Source organism: Acanthochromis polyacanthus, chromosome 1, assembly GCF_021347895.1.
Source record: "Acanthochromis polyacanthus isolate Apoly-LR-REF ecotype Palm Island chromosome 1, KAUST_Apoly_ChrSc, whole genome shotgun sequence".
Lineage (NCBI taxonomy): Eukaryota > Metazoa > Chordata > Actinopteri > Pomacentridae > Acanthochromis > Acanthochromis polyacanthus.
The window spans coordinates 28,888,392-28,913,004 of NC_067113.1; the positions used below are offsets into that span (position 1 = coordinate 28,888,392).

Here is a 24,613-nt window from a genome sequence, read left to right on the forward strand (position 1 = left end):
AGGGGTGCAAATCTTCTGACATTTCCTTAACTGGTAGTTTGCAACCTTAACAATCAATAATCGATGAATCAGTAATGGAAAATGAACCCTGTAGATGTCATTATATGTCCTGATTGTGGTCACGAGCCATGGACTGCTCAGCTTGTATTATAAATGAGCTCGTTACATTAAATTAGTGTGGTTCTGTTTGCTGTTAATATGAAAGTTTTAGCCGATTGACGACTGAGACTTTCTCATTGTAGTACTCTGCTAGCTAAACTCCCACAATGCTCTCTGGTTTAAAGTTCAAGCAACTGCCTCCTCAGGTCACTAAAGCACCGAACAGTAAGAGTTTCCGCTTGGTGGAGCAACCAGATACTACAGTTAATGTACAGCACATTTTCTGGCATGTATGTCGTCTGCCTTATCGGTTAATAAACTTCACAATTAATGATGAACATCCCTAGTTGGTACGAAAAGTTGTTCTTGAAAGGGCAATGGTTGGAGTAAAGGCTGCTTGTGTGATCCGATTGTACAACAAACTGCTAAAAACCTTGATGCTAGCTGTGATAGAAAGGTGTCAAAACTTACTGTAAAGCAGCTTGCTGCGTAAGGGACTGTGTGGTTATCCACTGCTGAAAATGCCTGGAATAACCGTGAGTATCAAAAGTGGATTGTGGAGCAACAGAAGAAGGTGGCCTGGCCTGATGAATGTTTTATTTTTCTTTCACACCGTGTGGACAGCTACAGGCAATTTCAGGCTTTTCACATCCGTAGTCTTACATTTTCGTCATCCACCCAAGTCCATGACGCTACTGCACATGTGCAAATAAAACAAGTGGTGCTTAAAACAGATGTTTGGTCGAATGTACGAGGAAGATGTCGACTATCCACACCTTTAGCATTCATCATTAGCAGAGCTGTAATTGAAGTAGTTCCTGCTGGACTTTGGGGGAGCTGTGTTTGTACCAGCTTTCTGTCAACGGAGGTATAGAAATAGCAATAAGGAAGTCCTAATTTCTCCAGTAATCCTGTGCTATGTTCACACGGGAATAATCACTGACACAATGCTACAGTGAATTTGTATGTAGAAAGCATGTATTAGCTATAAGGAATGCCTTGTTTACCTGGAGAAAAGATGGCAGCAGAATGGTAACAAGTTGGTGTAGGTGGTGAAAACTCACATAGATGTTACTTTTACCTTGAACATTTCTGAATCAAGCCCTTTTCAGGAGGATAATCTTCCTTGCTATACTGCAAACATTGTTCAGGAATCGTTTGAAGAACATGACCCAAAGCTCAAGGTGTTAACTCATCTTCCAAATTTGACCGAGCATCAGTAAAAGTTTCTGAAAAAAACAAGCCAGTTCAATGGAAGCCCCACCATGAAACTTCCAAAAGACTTAAAGGTCTTATGTCTTGGTGCTTGATACCACAGGACACCATTAGAGGTCTGTGGAGTTCAGGCCTCCATATTTTACCAGCAGAATGAGTGGGTTTTATTGCTGTGGCTAATGAGTGCAGACTTCTGTATTTGTCATGTATTTGTCACGTCTTGCACCTTAACACTTAGGAGTCAGGTTTTTCTTTTTTAGTGGTAAATGAGAGCCAAATAGAGGCAGGATGTGACACAGAAAAACACACAGTTGAATCAGTCAGCTGTGGCCGCGGAAGGTTTCTGTGAAATCAGTAAACACACCTCTTTGTGCATTGTTGCCATAGAAAGTTGCCGTAATGTTTCCCGCAGCCGCTTCCAGAGAAGATCTTATTCTCACTTGTTTAGCTTTTATTTGGCGTGTTAGATTTATTTATTTTACTGAGTCTCGAGGCACTAAAGACCTAAAAGATGCAGGGTGAAATATTAACTCGGTCAGAAACCAGTCTTGCCGTGTCGTATGCTTCTTATTTATGTGCCAGTTTATTTTATCACCTGAACTCCACCTTTTATGTTTCATCTTAGACCTGTCATCAAGCTGAATGAAGAAACTTTGACTTTAGGAAGTTGATTTTAGGTCTGTGGTGATCTTAAGTGACTCTGCTGAACACTTACTTGGCAGTATTATACACTGAAAGACATTAGATTTTGTTTACCAGCTGCAGCCTCAGTTGACATCTGTATTCATCATACTCCAACTTTATTATATGTATAGCCTGCAACTGGTTCATTCAGCATTTCTGCACATTTGGGTATTTGGTAAAGGTAGTTTTTATGTGTGTAGTTTTAACCCTTTAAGCTTCAGTCAATTCCAGCCGTTTTCAGTACAAAAAATTGCTAATATTCTATTTATTTTTAAATAAAAAAAATTACGAAAAATACAGGGAATATTGGACGGGCATCGCGAGGTGCATTTCCTTGGAAATGACCGATTCGGGGATTTTATACCGACTTCAGGACATGTTTTGGATAAAATAGTTTACTGGCTTGTGTCGTCTGGATGTAAAAGGTTGGATTATGGCCGTTTTTTGTGGAATCTTTTTTTTTTGTGTGTAATAATGAACCCGGAAATGTGAGTCGCCCTGTGTGCGTTGAAGCCGTGTATAGAGAACGGATGGATGAATATTTGTTTTTGTCGGACAAATGTGTTTTTCTCACCCGCTGTGGTATTCGCATCTGAAAGTGGTTTATACCGGCGGATTCATGAGAATCTAAGCTTTCCATCGGCGTATAGTGTTTGTATAATCGTGTTTGCAGCCGTCGGACATTCTTGAAATTCCTATGCAAATTAGTAGGTGTACCGCCGGCGGTACACTGAAGCTTAAGGGGTTAATCTAAGTGCTCAAAACACGTCAACGGTTTTGGTTTTGGTGTCTCATCTCTTCCCATAGATTTGGGATAAAATCTGTACTTTTGTTTTCAGCAACATATTAGGATTCTTATGCTTTAGTTCTGCAAGTATTTGAGACCTTTATTACAAATTTGACAGCACAGAAGTGGTAGAAATGAGAACAATATTAAGCAGCAGAGCTCCTGGGCAGCTGCTGCACCCGTATCCTCATATTTTTTTTCAAATTATATCGTAATCAGAGGGCATGCAAGGACAAAGGTTGTGAATAAACAAGGTTCAAAGACTGTTTACACAGTCGAGCTGCAATAATTTATACGTTGATAATCGCAGACGTCATATTTCAAGCATCAGTGCCAGACATTCCTTAGTTTCAGTTTCTTACGTGTGGGGATTGACGTGATGGCGAATTGAATGTTTGTGAGTTGTTAGCAGGGTAAAACAAGCAATGTGGATGGGTTTTAGGGATATTTAATTTACCCTGGAAGCTCCAAGCTGGGTGTTTTTCTTGCTTGTGTCGCATTTTTAGTCGCTGGTTTCATTTTTCACTCCAGCATAAAGTTGTGCACCTCTGTGGAAACAGCACAACCACGGCTCGAAGGAAAGAGAACTCAAATATGTGTTCTCTTTTTTTATGCCATAAATCATAAAAAGAAGAACATACAAGTTGAAGTTGTTTGTTTATTTTTGCAATAATTGAAAAAGACCTGGAATCAACATGTGCAACATTTTCCAAGTGCCCACAGCTGTTACCAATACTGGGGAAAAGAACAGTGACTTTACATGCTAGAGATATTTCACTATTTAGATAGTTTGTTTGTGTTCATACTTGTCTGCCGTCTGCTCTGAGTGAACACAGCCAGCAATTCAGCCGAAAATTACCTGAATTTTTGCCATTTGACTGCAGTTTGCCGCTGCATTATTAATGTTTTCTTGGTTGAGCCAAGGAACGCAGAAATTTTATTTTATTTTTTAAGATGTGATGTAATTGGTATATTTTTAGTGCATTATTGAAATGAGACATGCAATTTTAAGCTTGAAATTGGTGAAATTCTCAGAACTGCATGTCACTGATTGTGAGTAGTTCACGGGCCGTCGGAGAGTTGAAAATCCAATGAATTTCTAACTCTGCTGACCGGTTTCTTTGTGTTGTCACCCACTGGTGCATTTAGAGGCTGAACAAATAAAAAAATATCAAAAATGCTGTCAAATATTTTTCATCAGTTTTCTGCAGTTGTCTCGAAAAGCCCTTGGATTTTTATCAGATGACTGTCGTTTGCGGTTGAGTCACTCATAACTTCTTGGAATGTTTTTGCTTTTTGCAGAATCTGGCTAGTGCGAACAGGTTGTGGTAAACCATTTGACACATGTGGAATGAAGTGATTTTGTTGACTTGACACAATTTAATCTTTCTTCTTTTTTTTTAAGTTTTCGAATGAAATGACACGTCTCAGATGAGTAGTTCAAGGATTACCGGAAAGCTGAAAATCTGATGGTTCTTTGTGTTCATACAGTTTCTGGTTTTTATTAATAGTGTCATTTTGCAAGGGTTTTCTTTCAAACCTGCTGGAAAGTTAAGGGGTTTAGAAGTTGAAACAAAAGCCCCATTACTCAGTCATTCATATAACTTAACCTTTGTGTCGTCCTGCGGGTCAAAATTGACCCATTTTAAAGTCTTAAAATGTGTGAAAATGTATATGTTTTCACAGTGAACCTTCTGATGTCCACATTTCAAACATTTTTGGAAAATCTTTGAACATTTTTTGGTGGAAAAAAAAGAAATGTTATAAAAAGTTTTTTATGAACATTCACAAAAAAATCAACCAAAATTCAGCCAAATTCGCTGGATTTTGGTTGATTTTTTTTGTTCATGGTCTTAAAGAAAATATTAGTTTTTCTGATGTATATGAAATCACTTTAGATATTTTTAGGATTTTTTTGGAGGATTTTTACAAATTTTTTAAAAATATTTACAAGAATTTTCTTGCCACATTTGGGGTATTTTTAAAAAAAATAAAACTTTGAAGGGAAACTTTTGAGGAATTATTGGAATTTTCTTTGCGAAGATTTTGCAAATTTTCAGAAATTTATGGAATTTTTTTGCTGAATTCTTGTATTTTTCCAGACAAGGAAACAATATTTTTTGGTGCCCGTAAATGAGGGAAAACAGGCTAAAGGTTTAGCAGGTAGCCATGATGATTTGCAGGTAGTTGCTGTCTGATGGTGGGTTTTTTTTTCTGCTTGTATGATCTTGGTACATTTAGATACAATTCTCTAGATTGCAGCGAAACAGCCAAAGCAGAAGTACAAGCTGGGTGAAAGGTAAAGCAGTAAAAGATGCAAGTGACATAATCTGCACTTCACTGATGTCGTGCAGCAGCGGTTTGCTTCATCTCCGGGATGAGCTCGTGTGCTGGTGGCAGGATGTTCCTGGTAGCAGGTCGCGTTTCCTGAGCAGCAGCCTCGGGTCGCACAGAGAAAAGATTGGGCTGATTAAAACGCAGGTTCTCCACACTTCCCAGAATATCGAATCAGGTCTTTTACCGTCGGCTTGACCTCAGACGGGTTCAGATGGAGGGTGGATGGATGGATGCGGGCCTGTAGGGGTCACTGGGTCGGGTCAGACGGGGGTCAAAGTGGGACCATGTGCTTCTAAATGCCCCGACAATTACCTTAATGATGTAACTATGAGGAAGGGTTGCAAAATATCACGATAGCAGTGAGTTTTTGTTTACTTATTGTGCTCACATGTGCTTGTTTATCATACAAATCTCTCCTTATGGCTCTTTGTCTTTGTGTGTCTGCTTCATGCATCATGTGTGCGTCTTTTTTTTTTTCTTTTTTAATGCCTGTTGTCTCAGAGTTGATCTCTGCCCTATGGTTCCCCAGACAGTCTGGTTGTAATGGCAGATGATGTCATAGCATGAATCACAAACAGTGACACATGCTCGGGTATAATAACAAGCCCCACACCCACCTCTGCACAACACAACACGCACGCACACACACAAGCCACATTACCTGCAACCTGAGCCTGATGCAGCCCCGTATACACAGCCAGGAGAATAATCAATTGAATTAGAAATGTTAACCCTGTATTAACACCGTGCCGCCTCTATTATTACCTCCAGCCTTTCTGTTCTGCTGCTGCCGACATATGCACAACACCTGATCACAGTGTTACAGTTGAGATGTGAACACAGATGATGCAAGCTGATGAAAAAGCTCCTTGTGTACTAGTGACCTACATCTCTTTGTCCCTCAGTGTACATGGATGCACATATTTTCACTACTTAGGCAGCTCCTTAACACGTATAACTGACATTTTTGCTGTCGTGACATTTTCTCCTGGTGTCTGTATTTTGGTACTTTTCCACTTGAGCCGTCAGATTTTTTTTTTTCTTTTTTTGCTTTAACTTTCTCCAGTAGGCCGCACAGTCTGTTCCATTGTTTTGATGTCAGATCTAATTTTCTCTGTGGGTTGAGGCCGACCGCGTCACAATGTTGCGTTTAAGGCACAGCGCGAGCACACGGCATGAGCTGACAGTTATATTTATGTAAGATTTGTCATTTCGTGACCTGAATCTCTACCGAGGCTTCACTAAAAATGGTTTTATAAATGCGCTTCTTGCAACAAATGGAGGCACCTGCGTAGGATAAAAGTACATTTTTATTAGGGACTGACTGATACTGATAATGAATAAATCAAGCTCTAAAATGCATTTGTTCGCTGGTGTTTAATCACGCAACTCGTGATGTGTAATCGGTCAGATAGTGCTGCAAGTTGGACGTTGCTCAGGACGACTGAGTGGTGATTACTAGTAGAAAGAGGAATCACAGCGAAAGTATTGCAATTTAAAATTAATTTGTTTTACTGAGAGTCGGTTTTAAAAGATACTGATACAGGTAATCAAAAAAGAAACGCTGAACGGCAAGGCTAATAATCGTTCAGTCCCTGGCATTTGGACATTAATCTTAAATACATGTAATATTTTCTAAGAAAATGTCCAACTTTTATGTTAACAACGGGCTTTAGGTACCCTATCACTTAAACTGTGTATAATTTTGAGTGTTTACTTTTAGACTTGACGACTCATCTAGATTTAAAATTTCAATGAAGTGTTTTTGTCAATTTCTGACTGTTTCTGACAGATAAGGTAACACGGTTTTCTTGCCTTTACTGCACATTGATCAACCATCCTAATTACATGTAGTCACCACCTACAAGCCCATTATAGTGTAGGAAAAGAAAATATAAACTAAATATTTTTGGGTTTGCCTAGTTGATGGAGGGAAAAAACCAAGACATTTGATGATATTACATTATTTCATCATTTAATGGAGAAGATAATTGTCAGTTTCATCGTAAATAATAATACATATTGTACTATTCTGCAGTTCTACAATTTAATTCATCCAAAGCGACGCACATCTGAAAGTGGAACATATTGGTAGTAGTGCTGCAGCTCATCCGTACATTTAGGAAGCTCTAACCACCGAATGTTTTGCATATTTTCTAGATGAGTGACTTTATTACTCTGATGCGGTTTCTAAGTGTTTTTTTGCTACTCACTGTTTTTACTTACTATGGGCTCATTCTTTTTCCTGCAGTTTTATAAAGTTCTGCACCTCTATGGAAATAGCAAAACCATGACTAGAAGTAGGGAAAAGTCCAAAATATCTTTTGTTGAGTACAACAAAGTTACAATGCCGTAGATCAGGGGTGTCAAACTCATTTTAGTTCATGGGCCACATTCAGCCCAGTTTGATGTCAGGTGGTCCGCACCAGTAAAATTACAGCATCAACGGCAACACAGGTGTCTGGAACTGAATAATATAGTATTTTAGGATCAAAACTACAAGTCAGGCCAAAAAAAAGGACAAAAACAAGATAACCTATTACAAAAATGAAAAACAAAATGACAAATATTTACAAACGACACAAGCAAGACAACAAAAGACATGAGACAAAAAGACGAAAACAAAACACAAAATGACAAAAAGGAAAAAAACACAAGCGAGACAAAAAGAAAAGACGAGCAACAAAATAACAGACATGAGACGAACAACAAAAATAGGACAAGATATTACAAAAAACGAGGCACAAAACGACAAAATATTTACAAACGACACAAGCAAGACAACAAAAGACACGAGACAAAAAGACGAAAACAAAACACAAAATGACAAAATTAGAAAAAAACACAAGCGAGATAGAAACAAAATAACAGACATGAGACAAAAAAATAGGACAAGATATTACAAAAAACGAGGCACAAAACGACAAATATTTACAAACACAAGCAAGACAAAAGACACGAGACAAGACGAAAACAAAACACAAAATGACAAAATAAGAAAAAAACACACAAAAGAGACAAAAAGGGAAGACGAGAAACAAAATAACAGACATGAGACAAACGACAAATAGGACAAGATATTACAAAAAAACGAGGCACAAAACGACAAAAGAACAATGAACAATCTAGTATTTTACTTTATAATCAAAACAACTTGTCAAGGTGATAATTATTAAATTATTTTAAATCTGCAGTTAATGTCTTCTGTCATTTTTCACTTTCAAAGTCATCCCATGGACCGGATTAGACCGTCTGACGGGCCGCTTTTGGCTCGCGTGTCGCGTGTTTTACACCCCTGCCATTGTCATTGGACAAAAATAATAAAGCTGAATTTCTTTCATCTTTTAATTTATCAAAAAATTTGAAAAACCTGGAATCAACATGTCCACAGATGTTCTGAAAGCTGCTAAAATGTAACTGTGTACTCCTCTCGCTGTGTTTAAACACCTCCTGCAGTTCAGCCAAATACGTCTGTCACATGACTGCTAATGACATAACTTACTAATCATCTTTGAAGTTTCGCAGAGGAATGAAAAATTTTTACCCTTTTTTTATTTTTAACAGGATCTGGTGCTTTTTAAGTAAGACGTGTGGGACAAAGTGTTTTTAAAGAAATATAATTTACGGTTAAATTTTGTTCAGGTTTCACACATGATCAGTTCAAGGACCGTCAGAAAGTCCATGATCTGACGCCTCTTTGTGTTTTTAGCATTTCTGGCTGTAATAAATGATGTAATTTTTGCTATTTATTTAAAGATAGCATGCCAGTGGTTTTAGGAGGTTAGTGATGAAAAATGAAATTAAAATATTGTTGAATCATTTTCAGACATTAATAAACTAGACTGACAATCCTGCGTTTAAATCCATTTGTATTTGGTTGACTTGTTTCTGAAGACCTTTGCGCTCTGTGTGGTCTCCTGTTGGAAAATTGTTGACAGACATGGATACTGTTATGCTGCTGCAGGGCTCTGAGGATAAACCGGAGCTGCTCTATATTTTCTCCCGGTGGTTTTTTTGTGTGTCTGTGTGTGAATCCTGGTTTTGGCTCGTCTCCAGTCGGTGTGTAGCGTGAGCTGCTGCCGCTGCCTCCTCCTCGTACATGCACATCAATGCCTCTGTCTGCTGCTATGATCTGCTCTCCCCGGGGGCTTCGCTCTGTGTGGGCAGAGAACAAGGCAGGACCAGGGGGTGGAGGTGGAGGAGGGAAAAGTGAGAGTGAGCCAGCGCTGGGACTTCCTGTACGCTAGCCTTTCCCTTCTTAATGGAGCTGACCCATGAAACTGAACACCTTAACACGGCACAGGAGGATGAGCACGAAGCCTGACATACTGTGTGATGGAGATGCTTTTCATTTTAATGTCTAGCAGCAGGGTGGGAAGTTACTACAACCTGTCGTGATAGTAGCTCTCTGGAATATGTTTGATTAATGGACTGTTTCACCTATAAATGTTTGTACATTTAGAGAAATCCTTCATCTGCCTTCAGCTCGTGGTGACATCTAGAAACCCGAACAAAGCACATTTAGCATTAGGAGCCAGTGACTGAAATGTGGAAATTGTGCAAAAGTTAAATATTTTTTAAAGCTATTATAGACCAGTTTAGTGGGCACTGAAATAGACCGATACATGCATGTATTTATATTGTTTAAATAGTAATATTCTAATAATTTTGGCCATAATCATTAAAATTTAAAAAAAAAATACATGGCTTTAAAGGTTTCATTTGGCCTGCAATATGTCTGAAATATGTTCAGTTTTCACTTTCCTACATTACTGATGGAAAATATGAAACTTTTTCACAATGTTCTAATTTTATGAAATTAATGTGTATATATATTATGAGACAAAGTAAATATGATCTGTCTTCGATAAGAGAGTTTGCATACTGGTGTAGGGCTGTCACATCATCAGTTAATCTGCTGGATATTTTCTGAAAACAGTTAATAATTACACATATTAGTCACTGATTCTGTGTTATACCTATCCTATTGCTAACTTTACTCTGTGTGAAATAAATGATCCAATGTAGTGATGTTAATATGAAATATATTGTTCTCAGAGCTGAAACAATTAAGTAATAAGTCAGTTAATTGAACGCAACAATTTAAGCAATTTATGAATGAGGTATCTAATTTATTCTAATTTATAACGTAATAAATAATCTTTGGTTTCAAAAAGCGTTGGTGGCTGTAGGTGAAAAATTTGTTGCATAAAACAGAATAGAAAGCCGTTTTTTGGCAACACATTTGGAAATGCCTTTACTCAAGTGGAAGACATTTTGGACATAAAAACATTCATTCAAGTAAGAAATGTTTAAAGAATACGTCGTGCATGGTAAATGATGTATATTGCGTAATAAGTAATGTAATAATGTTGCATAAAATGTTCATGTCAGTCAAAATTGATAATTTTTGTCCTATTTATTGACTTATTTTCCCATAAAGACTGGTACATAAAAGATTTGCTTTGAACTTAAACTCCTCACTTTGAATTTAATCACTTTGGCGAAGTTATCAGTTTATTTTTTTGGTAAATTTTGGCAGTATTTTGCAATCAGTTATGGTACATATTGCTAATCAACATGGTCTCGTTGTGACTTTGTCATAGCTTTTGTCCATATTGCCCGTCTTGTTCACAGTAATACGGTACAGAATGAAAGTGAATCCTCATATGAGGTATGAGATGAATATTAAATGATGGTTAATCCATCGTTTATAGATTATAGTTATCATCTATTACATACTATATTGATTGACTCATGGAACAATCAGTTGCTTGCTTAAACATTTCAGAAATTGCTTTTTTCCTGCATTTAGACATTTACAGCAGCTTCTGTGGAGAACCTGTTGCCTTGAGTCTATTCTTATGTCTACAAATTCAGAGTAATGATGTAGTGAAATGGAAAGGTCTTTTCTTTACTACCTGAAGGAAACGGTGCATTTTGTCTCTGACATTTTGAACTTTTCAAATTCAGGAGTTTCCTTGTTTTGTTTTGTTTTTTTTCCCACTCGATCACTTTCCCTTTGCTCACTGTTTAACTGCAGAGTTCGCCGCCAGCTATATCAGACCATGTTACGTCCATCACGCATTAGGATCAGGTTGCAGCGGTCCTGTAAATACACCGAGCCGCAGTCATACCTGCACATGGCCCTGCTCTGCTTTCACTCCTGCGTTTAGTTATTGATTCACTGCTTACTCGTGGAATATTTTTAAATCAGTCCAGAGTTTCAACGAAAGTGAATCTTAAATGTTGTCAAGGGTTTTTCACCAATATATTCCCTCGGGATGCATGGTGACAGCAGAATGTCATCAGAATCGACTGGTTGGGCATAAAATGTACAGTTTTGTTGACAATGTTACATGAAAACAGATATGGAATGTTTTACATGTATGTGAACGTAGTTTTCTTATTTTTCGTAGTGGATTTATACGTTTGAAAAGCATTGTGTTTTATGTCTGCACCTCTTTTTGTTCCTTCTTATTAGGATCCGCAAAAATATCATGTTAATATCGCTACAGGACAGACCCGATGTTCTCAGCAGTTATATGGAAGAAATATGAGCATGTATCAATATTTGTGATGTTTTTATTGTCCATTAATCAGCTAGTTACCTTTTTAGATTAATCAATTGTTTGGTCGATACAATTTCAGTATTTCCCAGACTCCTAGAAAGTGTCCTCAAATGTTTTGGTTTGTTTAAAACCGAAAGATAATCAGTTTACTGTCCTAGAGGAGCAAATAAACCAGTACATGAATAGTCACATTTATTCAGCTAAAATCACAGCGTTTGGACTTTTTTCTCTTAAAAAATATTACTGGAATCGATTTATCGAAATAGTTGACAATTATTTTAACCATTAGTTGTTCCAGCTCTAGCACCAACCAATGATTTATTTTTTTTTATTGTCAATTAATTGTTGTTTTTTTTGGGATAAATTGATCAGCTGTTTGTTTATTATGGCTTTAGAAAATACTGAAATATGGTGATCAAAGCCTGGGATTATGTCTTCACATTTCTTGATTTTTCACAACTCAGAGATATTCATTTTGCTGTCATAATAAAGTAAAGAAACCAAAAGTTATTTGTATTTCAGAAGCTGGAATCAGATATTTTTTCCCTTTCTTGTAAAGAAATTACTCAAACCTAAATTAAATGGATGTTGAATGGAACAGTTGATGACTTGGGTAAAATTTTGCAAATCGGATGATGACAGAAGTTCATTATTGTATTTTCTATTTATCAGGTTGAGCTCTGACAAATGATGACTGTTTTTGGTATTGATCAGCCTTCTGATGATTAATGGATTGTTTGGTTGCTAAAATGTATGAAATAATGCAAAAAATGTCATATTTACATGACTTAGTGTTTCCTAAAATATTAATTTTCTATAAGGCCAGAAAAATACGAAATATTCACACTGAAGAAACCACTGAATTTTCTTACAAACTGAAACCGTCAGTTATCTAAATTTAGTTTCTATTAACTGACTAATAGCTTTGGCTCTAAAATAGATTTTTCTCGTGTGTTGCAGAAAAACAGTTGCTCATTTTACTACCTTTTTTTGTTGCTGTGTCACACTTTGTGCTTTGAATTCACTCTCTGGTTATGTTTCTATTCAAATGACTTGCAATTTTGTGTACTTTCGTTGCTCGGTCTCCCGTCCCGAGATAGACGACACTTGTTGGATCCGGGCCTCTCAGAAACGGGCCAACTATTCTGTGAATGGAGTCGAGGGAAACCCCCGTAGTTTCAGTGTGGTGACTCACAGCTCCTGCTGTCCTGTGGAATTTGGTCAAGTGCCTATTTGTGGTCTAAAGGATCTATCTCATAACCTACTTCTGCTTTGATATACATTTTTTTCCGAGTCCAGTTTATGCTTGCGGCTTATTTATAACTTTTTGGTCTTGTGAGCGTGCATCAAAACAGAAATGACGTACAGAAACAAAACGAGGCCAAGCTGCGGCTTCAGATTTTCCAACTCCTCTTGTTTTAAAACGCATCTGAATGCAGTTAATGAATTAAAGCAGCAGATCTGGGGTCTTTCGTAGTCCCTCGAGAGACACTTTCACCCTCCACCCTTTTGTCTCCGATTGTTTTTCTATCTCAAACAAATGAACTTGAGACTCGAGGGGACATCCTGCTCGTCGCTGCATCTCTGTTAAGTCAGAGAAGAAGAATGCACGAAGCCCGGTCTGCGTTGACCTTTTAACTTTTCCTCTCACATTCCTCAATCCGGGGGCAATGTTTTGTCATCATAGCGATCCGCTTTACTATATGCCAGGGTAATTCCATCAGTAGCATGTGAACAGGCAGCGCTTTTGTGAGTCGAGAGTAAATGTGAGACTCTTTTCTATCCACCTCTCTCCTCGTGTTCTCTCCCACAGCTTTTTCTTTTTTCTTTTTCCTCCCCCTCCGAGGCTGCTTTGGGTGCTATAATAGTATCTCAACTGACAGCATTCCTGCGAGAGGGCACGGCCCGAATGACGACAACTTTTGGGAGGCTTGAGGGTAGTCGGGGGGTGTCTTCTCTTTCCACTTTGCAGACCTGATGAAGCCACACCTTCGCTGCTGTCTGCACCTGTAAACCACACCTTCTGTCAGGCCGGTTCCACCCTCGCCGCTGAACGAACCTGGCCGCCGACTTAATAAATCAGCAGAAGAGAGCTTTAAATAGTTACCTTTTTTTAATGAGATCATATTTGGTGACAGAGTTATTGTTTAGGAGTGTCTTGCAGACTAATTTGAGGCAGAATTCTTTCCTTCGTGGAGAGAGATTTTTATCTGTTGCGTGCAGCTGGAGTTTATAGAGAGATGCTTGCGATTTGTGTGCTGCAGCTTAATCATTTGTGTGTTTTTAGATTGGTTTCCTAAAGGGATGCAGAGTGCAGCCAAAAATCAGTGAAGTGTGACTAAACTGTTTCATTTGTTGCATCATTCTGCCTGACATTTGGCAAGTCTGTTTGTTTGTCTTTAGACGGCCCTCCACGGTAGATAAAAGTTTAGACTCAAATTAATCTGACATTATAAATTGAGTCTCTTTCAAACTAATTTTTGGCTGTCAGAGTAGAGTGTGCTGCAGTAACTGAGTGGAGACTAGAGGTTTCTTTGTGTACAGGCGTCTAATAGAGGCTTTTAGGGAACATTGGTAAATTGTAACTGTAATCGGCCTATTGTCTGCATTTGAGACATTCAGGGAGCATCTGTAAATTTGAGCTTCAGAAAGCAACATTTGCTGAAGAGACACTGATGTTGAGAGTTCATATTTACAAAAGCAACTCCTCCCTTTCTTCAGTGTTTTAACCCCAGGCAGCTGCAGATCAGATGAGCTGGTTGAAGTCAGAAATGGCAATAAAATAATAAAACTCTGCTTCTTGCTGTGTTACAGCCGTGAAGAGCTAGCATTTACTAATAACAGATGATGCTAATGAAAGAAGAATGAGTTAAATGTGTACCTTTTTTCATGTTTACAATCATTTCGGCATTAAGAAATTAACAGTTTGTATGGGAACTGACAAATGGTAAAACCAAAAGGTGCAGATTAAAAAAAGCATATGGGTCCATCCAATGTTAATGCTCGTGCACCTGAATGAAATTATTAAAGGCTTCAGTGCAATCAGCGTAAAAAGTTAGTCTGGAGGCATGTCTTTCCTTTTATGCGCTTCCTCCTTCCAGTTGTTATTACAAACTTTCCTGTTCTTGAGCAATGAAGGTTTAACTGGTGGATATTTTGATAGCTTTATTCCATTTTATTGAGATTTATTTGTGTGTTCGCGCAGAGACTTTTGAAAGCGCTGCCTTGGTGTTGCATTCAGGAACACACAAACATCCTAAACTTGTTCACAGATGGTTTTCAGAAAATCAAAATCCAGTATTTACACTGTGGAATCATTGAAATTGATATTATGATTTTTGCTTTTGTCTTGCTCAATAGTCACAGTTGAACACAGCTAAAGTATGCCTGTCTTCTATAATATACATATTGAAAAGTGAAATGTGGACAGAATACAGTTACAGGAAGTGTTGCTTAGCGAATACAGCATAATGTGGAGCTGAACAGGACTCCTGGCTTTCATTCTTTCCTTTAAAGTTGAAGAGGAAAAGTAGTAAATTAAAATTCAGCGGCCACAGTATTTATTAATATGCACAAGGTTTTTATGAGGTGTCATGTACACGCATGTAATAAAACACTATATCACTATACTGTTATCTATAAGCTAATTAATGGCTTTATATGATGCACAAGGTCAGCTAGTTTACCCAAATGACATTTGATTGCAAAAATAAGAACATAACCACCAGATTTAAGGATTCTGGGAGTCATCAAAAACATAACATTTTAACAGAAGAGAAAAGAGGATGATTTTAACATATATTAAGCATATAGAAATGAGAAATAACCCCTTAGTTAACTCAGGAACAGAGGATTAGAACTTGAGAAATGTTTGTTTTTATTACACTGTGTCTTTAATTAGGCTGTTTGCTTACTGACTCTCAGATGTCTGAGCTTCCTCGAAAGCGCTACTTAAATATTCCTATGTGCAAATGCATCACGGTGTGATGATAATGTAAAACCTTCTGCGGTTTATTTATACATGGTTGTCAAATGAAACTGAACGAGAGGTCTACCTTTTTTTCATTAAGGATATAATCTGGAAATTAACCAGCTATGACAAGAATCACTTCTAATTTGCAGTCAGTGGGCTGAAACATGGGGGAAAAAACCACCAGTATGTCCGTTTGAAGACCAAGAAAAGGCGTTTTATGTTCATTCAGTGATTGTCTGTACTTGCAGCCTTGACGTCATTAAACCCAAGCCCAGCTGAGGTGCATCATACCAGATGGTTGCAATACTTTCAGTTTACATCATGTCACCAGAGCAGGCGGCAGTTTTTTCTTCTTCTCCTGAAATAAACACAGTTTCACGCTATGTTAAAGTGCACTGAGATATTTCACCCACTGTTCCGTGTCTGACTTGCCTTGTCTCTGACGTTTCAGGTACAGAAGCAGGTCCACCCAAACCTGACGGCGAAGGAGGATGCCCTCCAGCACATCGAGGAGCTGATCCTGCAGCTGCTCAACATGCTGTGTGTGGCCCAGCCTCGCTCTGTGCAGGATGTAGAGGTAAATCCTCTTTCCTGGTCTCTGTTCCAAATCTGAACTTGTGATACTTGAAATGTGCAAAATGCATCATTATAGCAGGTCCTGATGCCATTTTCCCCCAATGATCAAGTCATATTCACTCAATTTTATTTCTGAAGCAAATTTAAAACCGATTGAATCAAAGAACTGTATAATTATAAAAAACAACCTGTAAGACAGACAATGGCTAAAATGACAAATCTGAATAAAAAACAAAGAAAAATAAAAGATGCACAATATGAAATGAGGTTGTAAAGCTGTACTTTGATGGAATACCAGAGAGGTGAGTCTTGAGCAGTGAATTTAAGTTTCTAAAGCCTCAGTAGTTCTTAAATGAAAAGCAAACTCTTCCACAGATGAGATGCAGCAGATTAAAAAGCCTGTTTGCCTCTGTTTTTCGGTGTCAAGATCTTGAAACATCTAAAACTGTGTGGTTGGTCCAATTCAGTGCTCTATAGGGGGTGTGAAAATGTAAAAGTTCTGCTAAAAAAACCTTAATAACAAACAATAAAATCCTGAAACGGACAGGAAGCCAGAGGAGAGTGACGAATACTGGTGTTATGGGATCATATTTTCTTTTTCCTGTTGCATTTTGTACCAACTGCAGTTGCTGAAGAGACCAGTCTGCTGTGTAGATGCTGTCACAGGAACCCAAGGCATCTACCATAACTTTACCTCTTCCCTCTCCCCAGGAACGTGTCCAGAAAACTTTCCCCCACCCCATAGATAAGTGGGCAATCGCCGATGCCCAGTCAGCCATCGAGAAACGTAAGAGAAGAAACCCTTTACTTCTCCCGGTGGACAAGATACACCCATTGCTTAAGGTAAAGACTCCTGAACAGCACATCTCTCTCCATAACTACTCCCTATCCTCACATTCAAATATTTCCCAGACGACTGCTGGGAAATATTTGAAATCCAGTTAAGCTTTCTGTTTTGACAGCTTGGCTCGGTCTAATGAAATTAGCCTGAAGTGATCTGGTCATGCAGGTTCAGACAGACGCTAAACATTCTGCTTTTTCTTCCTACAGGAGGTTTTGGGCTACAAAGTGGACTACCATGTTTCCCTGTACATCGTGGCGGTGCTTGAGTACATATCAGCAGATATACTGAAGCTGGCGGGCAACTACGTCGGCAACATCCGTCACTTTGACATCAGCCAGCAGGACATCAAGGTGTCCATGTGTGCAGACAAGGTGAGAGTCGTCAAACAAGACGAGAGGAGAAGGAAAACGCTTCTGATCGACTCTGACGCTGATCGGTTGCCTGTGTTTAGGTGCTGATGGACATGTTCGACCAGGAGGAGGACTTCGGCTTGATGTCGCAGTGCCCAGAGGAGCCGTCGTCCTCCGGGGAGCTCACGTACGACGACCTGGTGAGGCTTGAAATCGCAGAGGAGCGGCAGTACCTGCGAGAGCTCGACCTGATCATCAAAGTGTTCCGCCGTCACTTCCTGTCCGACCCGAAAATCTTCTCGACTCAGGTGAGGAACGCCGTCAGCTTTTAAAAACTGTAGACATTTCATTGTTGTTTATTTGGAGGAGTCATTTCCGGCTAAATATGTTGATGATGTACAAAATCGGTCATCTAAAATCTGAATATAAATAGGTATAACACTGACAGCATCCCAACAAAACTATTTTAAACAACACACAAACATAAGACGCAGCAAAATACCCACCTGCTGATGCCTGAAGGTGCTGAATTCTCCACTTCTTGTGCTGAAGAAGCAGCTGAGGCTGGTTTGCTCCAAATCCAGCTTCTAAACAAACAGTCAAGTTTCCATCAAAGCCATTTCAGCCAAATCCAGCGTAAGATCATTTAAAGATTACAGCTGAAAACTCTAATCGGCTAACTGCTAATCAGCCTCATGGAGCAGCATGAAAAACCCAAACGGAGTCGTTTTATGCCGAGCAGAAGCAGCTTTAGTGTTACATGTTTGTCTTTTATTCCATGAAATACACTGAATATTTGTTATTGACTGACGTTGAAGGCTCTCCGCTCTTAGAATCGGTGGTTACTGCACAGTCAGAGCAATTAGTGTGTATGCAGAAGGTCACACCTCTTCTAATATCCTAATGAAAGGGGTTGAAGCTCCAATTTTGTCTTGTCACCGCTGCTCGTTTACTCCTCCAGTAAATAGAGGCTCGTATCTTTCTCAGAGGGTCAACCCGAGAAACAAAATACTAATTACAACATGTCTAATATGGCAAATAATTCCCTAAAAAAAGCTGAGAAAAGCATCGATGAAGTGAAGAATCGAACAGTCTGTCTACGTATTGGGAAGGACTGAGTGGAAAGTTGGGTTTAATGGGTCGCTGCGGCTTTGCATATTTTGGGTTGGGTAATTTGCGGTATCATTTGGGTGAGGAGGATAAACCTTTGTGAGGCCCAGTGGAATGCACAACATGTAATTATGTTGAGACAGGAACAACATCTGCAGCCCCCGCCAGAGCAACCTCAATTATGTCTGTCGAAACGCGGCATAATCTGAAATTACTCGGGAGATGTCAAGAAAGTGTCACGGTCAAATAATGACAGGGCTGAACTTCCATTCAGACTTGAGCAGTCAATAATCGCCCCGCGCTATTTTAGGGGCCTCATCTGCTTGACTAATTATTTCCTCAGGCAAATTGAGCCTGTTGTTGTTGTTCAGAGCACATTCTCCCCATTTATTTATACAAGAATGGCTGGCGGAGGATTGGAACTCTTCCAGCAGCGCCCTGCGACACACTTACTGTGTTTACATGCACTTAGAAAACCTGATTGTTGTCAGTTTTCTTTGGCAAGAGGATTTCTTAAACATCATTTTAAGAAAAACAGGCACTGACACTGTCAGCGCCCCCGGACTAATCTGAGACAGCTACGTCGGCATGAACTTTTCTTTTTATAGTTTAGCTGTTACACCACTATAGGCATGCCAAAATAGCTGTCAAAAATTCCTGTTGTCAGTCTGCTCATGGTTGGAAAGTCCTCGATAGTACTTTGAGAATAAATATTTGATAGATGAAAGTGTCCTATAGACTGGCTTGAATGTAAACCAAGTTGGAAAGGAACTTTGAGCGCACAATCCTCTAGCTAATGCCATTTTTTAGAAATTATATGACGGTAATCTGTGTCTGCAACATAATTTTGTTGAAAATGCTCCACTTCTCCACCAAGTTTCATGAAACTAGGTAGTTTTTGTGTAATCCTGCTTGCCTCTGTGCCTCTGTGAGAAATATTACCCTAAATCTTGACACAGAGTTGTGTCAAGACCCCCACAAATCTGTCCATAAACTCCAACTGGTCCAAAACTCTGCAGCCCGTATCATCACCCGTACTCCATCCTTTCACCACATCACCCCCATCCTCCAGCAGCTTCACTGGCTCCGGGTCCATTTCCGCGTCACGTTCAAAATCCTTCTGTGTGCATTTAAAGCCGTCCACAACCTTGCCCCTCCCTATCTGTCTGATCTCCTCCACATTGCCACTCCGTCTCATTCCCTCAGGTCCTCCTCCTCCCTTCACCTCTCTGTACCTTCTGCCCTCCTCAGCACCATGGGGAGCAGAGCTTTCAGCCCCTGTGCTCCCCTACTCTGCAATTCTCTCCCACCAGACATCCGAAACATTCCCTCTTTAACCCAGTTTAAGTCACGACTCAAAATCTGCATATTCATTGTAATCTCATTGTGATTTTTTTTTTAACTTTTGGGTTACTTTTGGCTGTTGTTTTTTTATTTATTTTACTGTGTTTTTATCCTCTGTAAAGTGACCTTGGGTGTTGTGAAAGGTGCTGCCAAATAAAATTTATTATTATTATTATCATAGAGTTGCATTGACAAGATACAAATCAGTTGTATGTTTACATGAAATGCTAAAAGCATTTTACAGTAACGATCATGGCAGTATTGTTAAAAGTGGTTTGACGTGTAGGTTTTTAACAGATTAACCTTGAAAAGTAGTTGTTATATCCAGCTAAAATTACACAGATACCATTTTACATATTATGGTTTATGATTAACAGTAAATCACAGATGGTCAAGCAGAAGGAATGTGATGATTTGAGATGGTCTAACTTGTATCTCACAGCCACTAAAGCTGCTGCAGCTGACTGTTGGTAATTGGGCCAAATTAGCAAATGGTCAGATTACAGTAGCTAACACTTGCATGCACCTGTCCCTTTCACCTCATGCAACATCTTCAATTAATGTTCCGGCCTCCTGCTCAACCTCAAGAGGCGCACTTCAGTTTGAAAATAACTTTTATAACAGATTAAGTGAATTATAGTTGACATGGATGGATATCTGCAGCAGAAACATTTTTACTTTGGTCATGTGGAGCTCTAACTGAGATTTCTACATGAATAAGGCTTCAGGCATCCCTGTGGTTGCTGTTGTTGTGGGATGAAAGGAAAGATTTCCAGTCACAGCGGTTCATCATCATCTTCAACACAATTAAATCAAAAACTGGAACTGAAATGAAAAGTGGAAATAAGTCAGTTATGTTGTTTCACCACAATGTCAGTCCAAATGCACCAACTGGAAGACATGAGACTTCAAATACTGCACGTACACACACGTTTTATAACGGGCACAATCTCTGATGTCACACCTTTTACCAGATTTTTTTTTCCCAAATGAGCAGCTTCCTTATCTACATGTCAATCCTGGAAACAGTCTTTTGTCACCAAGCAGGTTGAGAGCATTTTAGTGACACCTCAAAAGCTGAAGAAGGCCAAAATGGTGATTTTTAAAAACAAGAATTGGTAGAAGTAAACGGCTTTATGGGTCGCTCATCCACTTCTTGCTGTTGCAGGACGTGGAGGTGATCTTCAGTAACATCCTGGACATCCACGAGCTGACGGTGAAGCTGCTCGGACTGATCGAGGACGCCGTGGAGATGACGGCTGACGGCAGCCCTCATCCGCTGGTGGGCAGCTGCTTTGAAGATCTCGCGGAGGTACGAAGGCTTTTGACCTGAATACCAGGTTACCTACTTATGCGATTATGAAATGGTCGAATCACAGAGTTTATGGAAATCACAGAAAGTTGCTTCAGTTGTTTTAGTTTGTGAGGGTGATGTGATGATAAAATGGTCAGAGGAACACATTTTACATCAGCATGACAAGGTTTGAATGAATACTTTATTCAGTCTTTCCCAGTCAGATATAAAAATGACAAGTGGTATTTAGTATTAATTTTTGTTTATGTGAATTCCCCCAATGCATTCTTTTAAGAAAAACAATATACTCCTTAGAAATAATTCCGACAGTTGGATAACGGCAAGCGAGTTCAGGAAATCTATTTCATGCCGGGCAACTGTTCTGCTTCCAAACAAAATCTAGATGCAGCTCGATTGAAATGTGGACCCAGAATGGACCAAAGACGTCTAAACAAACTAAAACGGCACCGAAAGTTCCCACTTACCTTGTTCTTCCTGTCTTAAAAGCACAGTTCAGTTCAGGCGAGAGAATCATACATTTGTTCGTTTGTGTGCAACAGAACAATTTTTGAGACCATTTTGATTCTTTAATGCATTTTATAAGCTCTTTGTGAGTTATCAGCTGATAAATACCATCATAATGTGCCGATACAAAGTATTTACCCCCCTTGGAAGAGTTCCCCTTTTATTCCTTTTCAGCATTGAATGCGTTCCATTTAATTTGGCCTTTTTGAAGAATCTACAAAAGCATTCTTTGGAGTCCGAGTCAAAACGTATTTCTACAAAGTAATGTATGTATAATTAATTAAAAATATAATATGTAGGAAAAAAAAGATTATTTGCCGCCTTGAAGTCAGTATTTAGTAGATTCACAGTAGTGATCAGTCAGTTAGCAAAACAAGAATGAAAATACACTGATTTGTCAAAAAAAGGAAGATACTCATCACTGTGACTTCAAAAAATCATGGATAAAAGCCCATTCTGAGCCAGGAAAAACCCTTCAATTATTGTAAATCTTGCCTTAATTATCTAGTTCTCTGTTTAATACCAGCAGCAGAGTTCAGTGAAGCAGAATGACCAAATGTCTGAGATACTGCGTCACATCTGAGCACCATCATCAGGTAACAATACGTGCATATTAACTCCTGGATTACTGTGTGTTTAGGAGCAGGCGTTCGACCCCTATGAGACTCTGTCCCAGGACATCCTCAGCAGGGATTTCCACGAGCACTTCAACAACCTGATGGCGCGACCTGCAGTCGGCCTCTACTTTCAGGTGAGATGTTTGATCGGAGAAACTAATCCGATTTTCTCTTTTTGGTGCGGCAGCGATACAAATACAATAATGCCGGTTAAGTTTTTTTGGGGGGTAAATGAGTGAATCCCCTCACTACATATTCTTCAGTTTACTTGAGATTTGTACGTCAGCTGTGATATTAAAGCAACAAATCTGTCGTCACTAAATACTGAAATAATATTCTGAGAACAGCTGAAAACTTGAAACAAAAGTACTGCTTTCATTTTGCAGATTTTACTTGAAGTTGCGGTACATTTCAGGAGCTTCTTCAGACCTGTTTGTTTTGTGGTTATCATGTAGAAGAAGGGTGTCAAACGTGCTAAAATTAACTGCAAATTGCAAAACTGTAAAATTAAAATCACTTCTAGTCCTTGACGAGTTTTTCATCATAAAGTAAAATACTACATTGTTCACTTCCGGATGCATGTGACTGAATGTTTTGTGCCTTTGCTGGTAAAAATCTGTAAGTCGTAATGTGTAAATGATAAACTGAGGCACAATATGACTGAAATTAAACTTGTTTTTCTTCAGATTGTTCATAAAGTTTGTAGAAAGGATAGTTCATTAAATGTGAACATTTTCAGAATGGGCTTTTTTGCACGAAAAACAAAAGGAGAAATTTGGAATTGTCATTAATTACTGGTTATTATGCTGTGATTTTACTTTTCACTTGAGATCCAATTTCACTGTAAGTGGCCCCCGAACTAAATTATGTTTGACATCCCTAAACACATTTACCAAATTTCTCAAATTGACAGATATGTGTGGAACTTACAAGTTAAAACAACCCAGAAACTCTGACTTAAAGCCTGCGTACTTACTTTGTCATATGTGGAAATGTTTTGACGGAGAATTATTACATTTATAGCATGAATATTGAATTATTATTTCAAAATGCATTTGTCACGGTGTTGTAAAAGCTTTTTATATGGTGTGCAGTATTCTAATACCCACTACACTTGGTTTATATTGCAGTTACCTTTATAATTTCACACAGTTACCACTTATTAGACAGTGCTTGATAGACTGAACACAGCTTTCTGGCAGGTCTGCGCTCTGCTTAATGCATTTTGTAGTGATTCACATTAGAGATGCTGATTTCTGCGCACTTGTAAGTTTTATCAGCTTAAGAGCTACAATAAAGTTAGCATGTCAAGTTCCAGGCTCTTCTTTCAGCTATACAGAAAAATCTGAGTTTAACCTCGCCAAACTCTTGAATTCTTTGTGCAAGTCGGCATGTTTGCTCCACTTATTTGCACTCGTTGGCCCTTTTGTTGTGCGTAACTTTAAAACGTATTTTGCGTGTTTTGCTGCTCATCTTCTTCACTTACTGAGAACTTCAATCTGATTTAATTACAAATGTGAACAAAATTGTGGAAGGAATTTTTTTTTTAAATAATTCTGTTAAACCATGGTTCAAAATCCATGTCTGCTTTTCATTGGTTAATTTTCATAGAATTTTCATTTGTTATTACTTTTGTCAGATTCAAGTTATTTCTTTTTGGGGGGGGGGGGCCTTTTTTCGGCTTTATTTGATAGGGTAAATGAGAGAGTGACAGGAAACAGGGGAGAAGAGTGGGGGAAGACATGCAGCAAAGGGCCCCAAGCGGGAATCGAACCCAGGCCGCTGTGTCGGAGACCAGCTCCTGTACATGGTTCACCCGCTTAACCCATTGAGCTACACAGGCGCCCCAGATTCAAGTTATTTCTGTGACCACTGTGGGTTTTTCTTTCATTAGCCGAGTGGTACCAACAGTTTTGTCCACGTGTGTCTCATGCTCTGGGTGTTAAATTCAAACCTGTTGCAGCTCTGTCACATTTCCTGGAATTCTCCAATGTAAGCTCGTCATAAAAATGAAAGGTTTGTTTTCAATATGAAGGTGCATGTGGGTCATTTATGTGTTAACACTCGGCAAGCAGCGCTTCGGTATTTGTTCCGGTTTTGCTTTGATGTTAACCTGAGCGTCGGGTGGAATTCCTCCGAATATCGTCCGAGGGCTTGTCATGACATATTCAGCGTCCTGTGTACAGTTTATTCACTGCGGCCGCATTGTTTTATTTGGACATTCCTCACAAGAATAGCATTGAATTATGCTCGGTGGGGTGCAGTTTGGCAGCCTTTGAAGATGAA

At 38.9% G+C, this 24,613-nt stretch overlaps 1 protein-coding gene across 1 annotated transcript in view; it reads left to right on the plus strand.

Annotated features, from left to right (window-relative positions):
• sos2 (son of sevenless homolog 2 (Drosophila)) overlaps window positions 1–24,613 on the plus strand; it is a 51,197-nt gene that overhangs the window by 4,745 nt on the left and 21,839 nt on the right. The window contains exons 2-7 of the mRNA XM_022197123.2: window positions 16,119–16,244; window positions 16,955–17,086; window positions 17,294–17,458; window positions 17,539–17,745; window positions 21,060–21,203; window positions 22,351–22,461. Coding sequence (XP_022052815.1) covers window positions 16,119–16,244; window positions 16,955–17,086; window positions 17,294–17,458; window positions 17,539–17,745; window positions 21,060–21,203; window positions 22,351–22,461 — 885 coding nt within the window. The remainder of the gene's footprint in view (window positions 1–16,118; window positions 16,245–16,954; window positions 17,087–17,293; window positions 17,459–17,538; window positions 17,746–21,059; window positions 21,204–22,350; window positions 22,462–24,613) is intronic.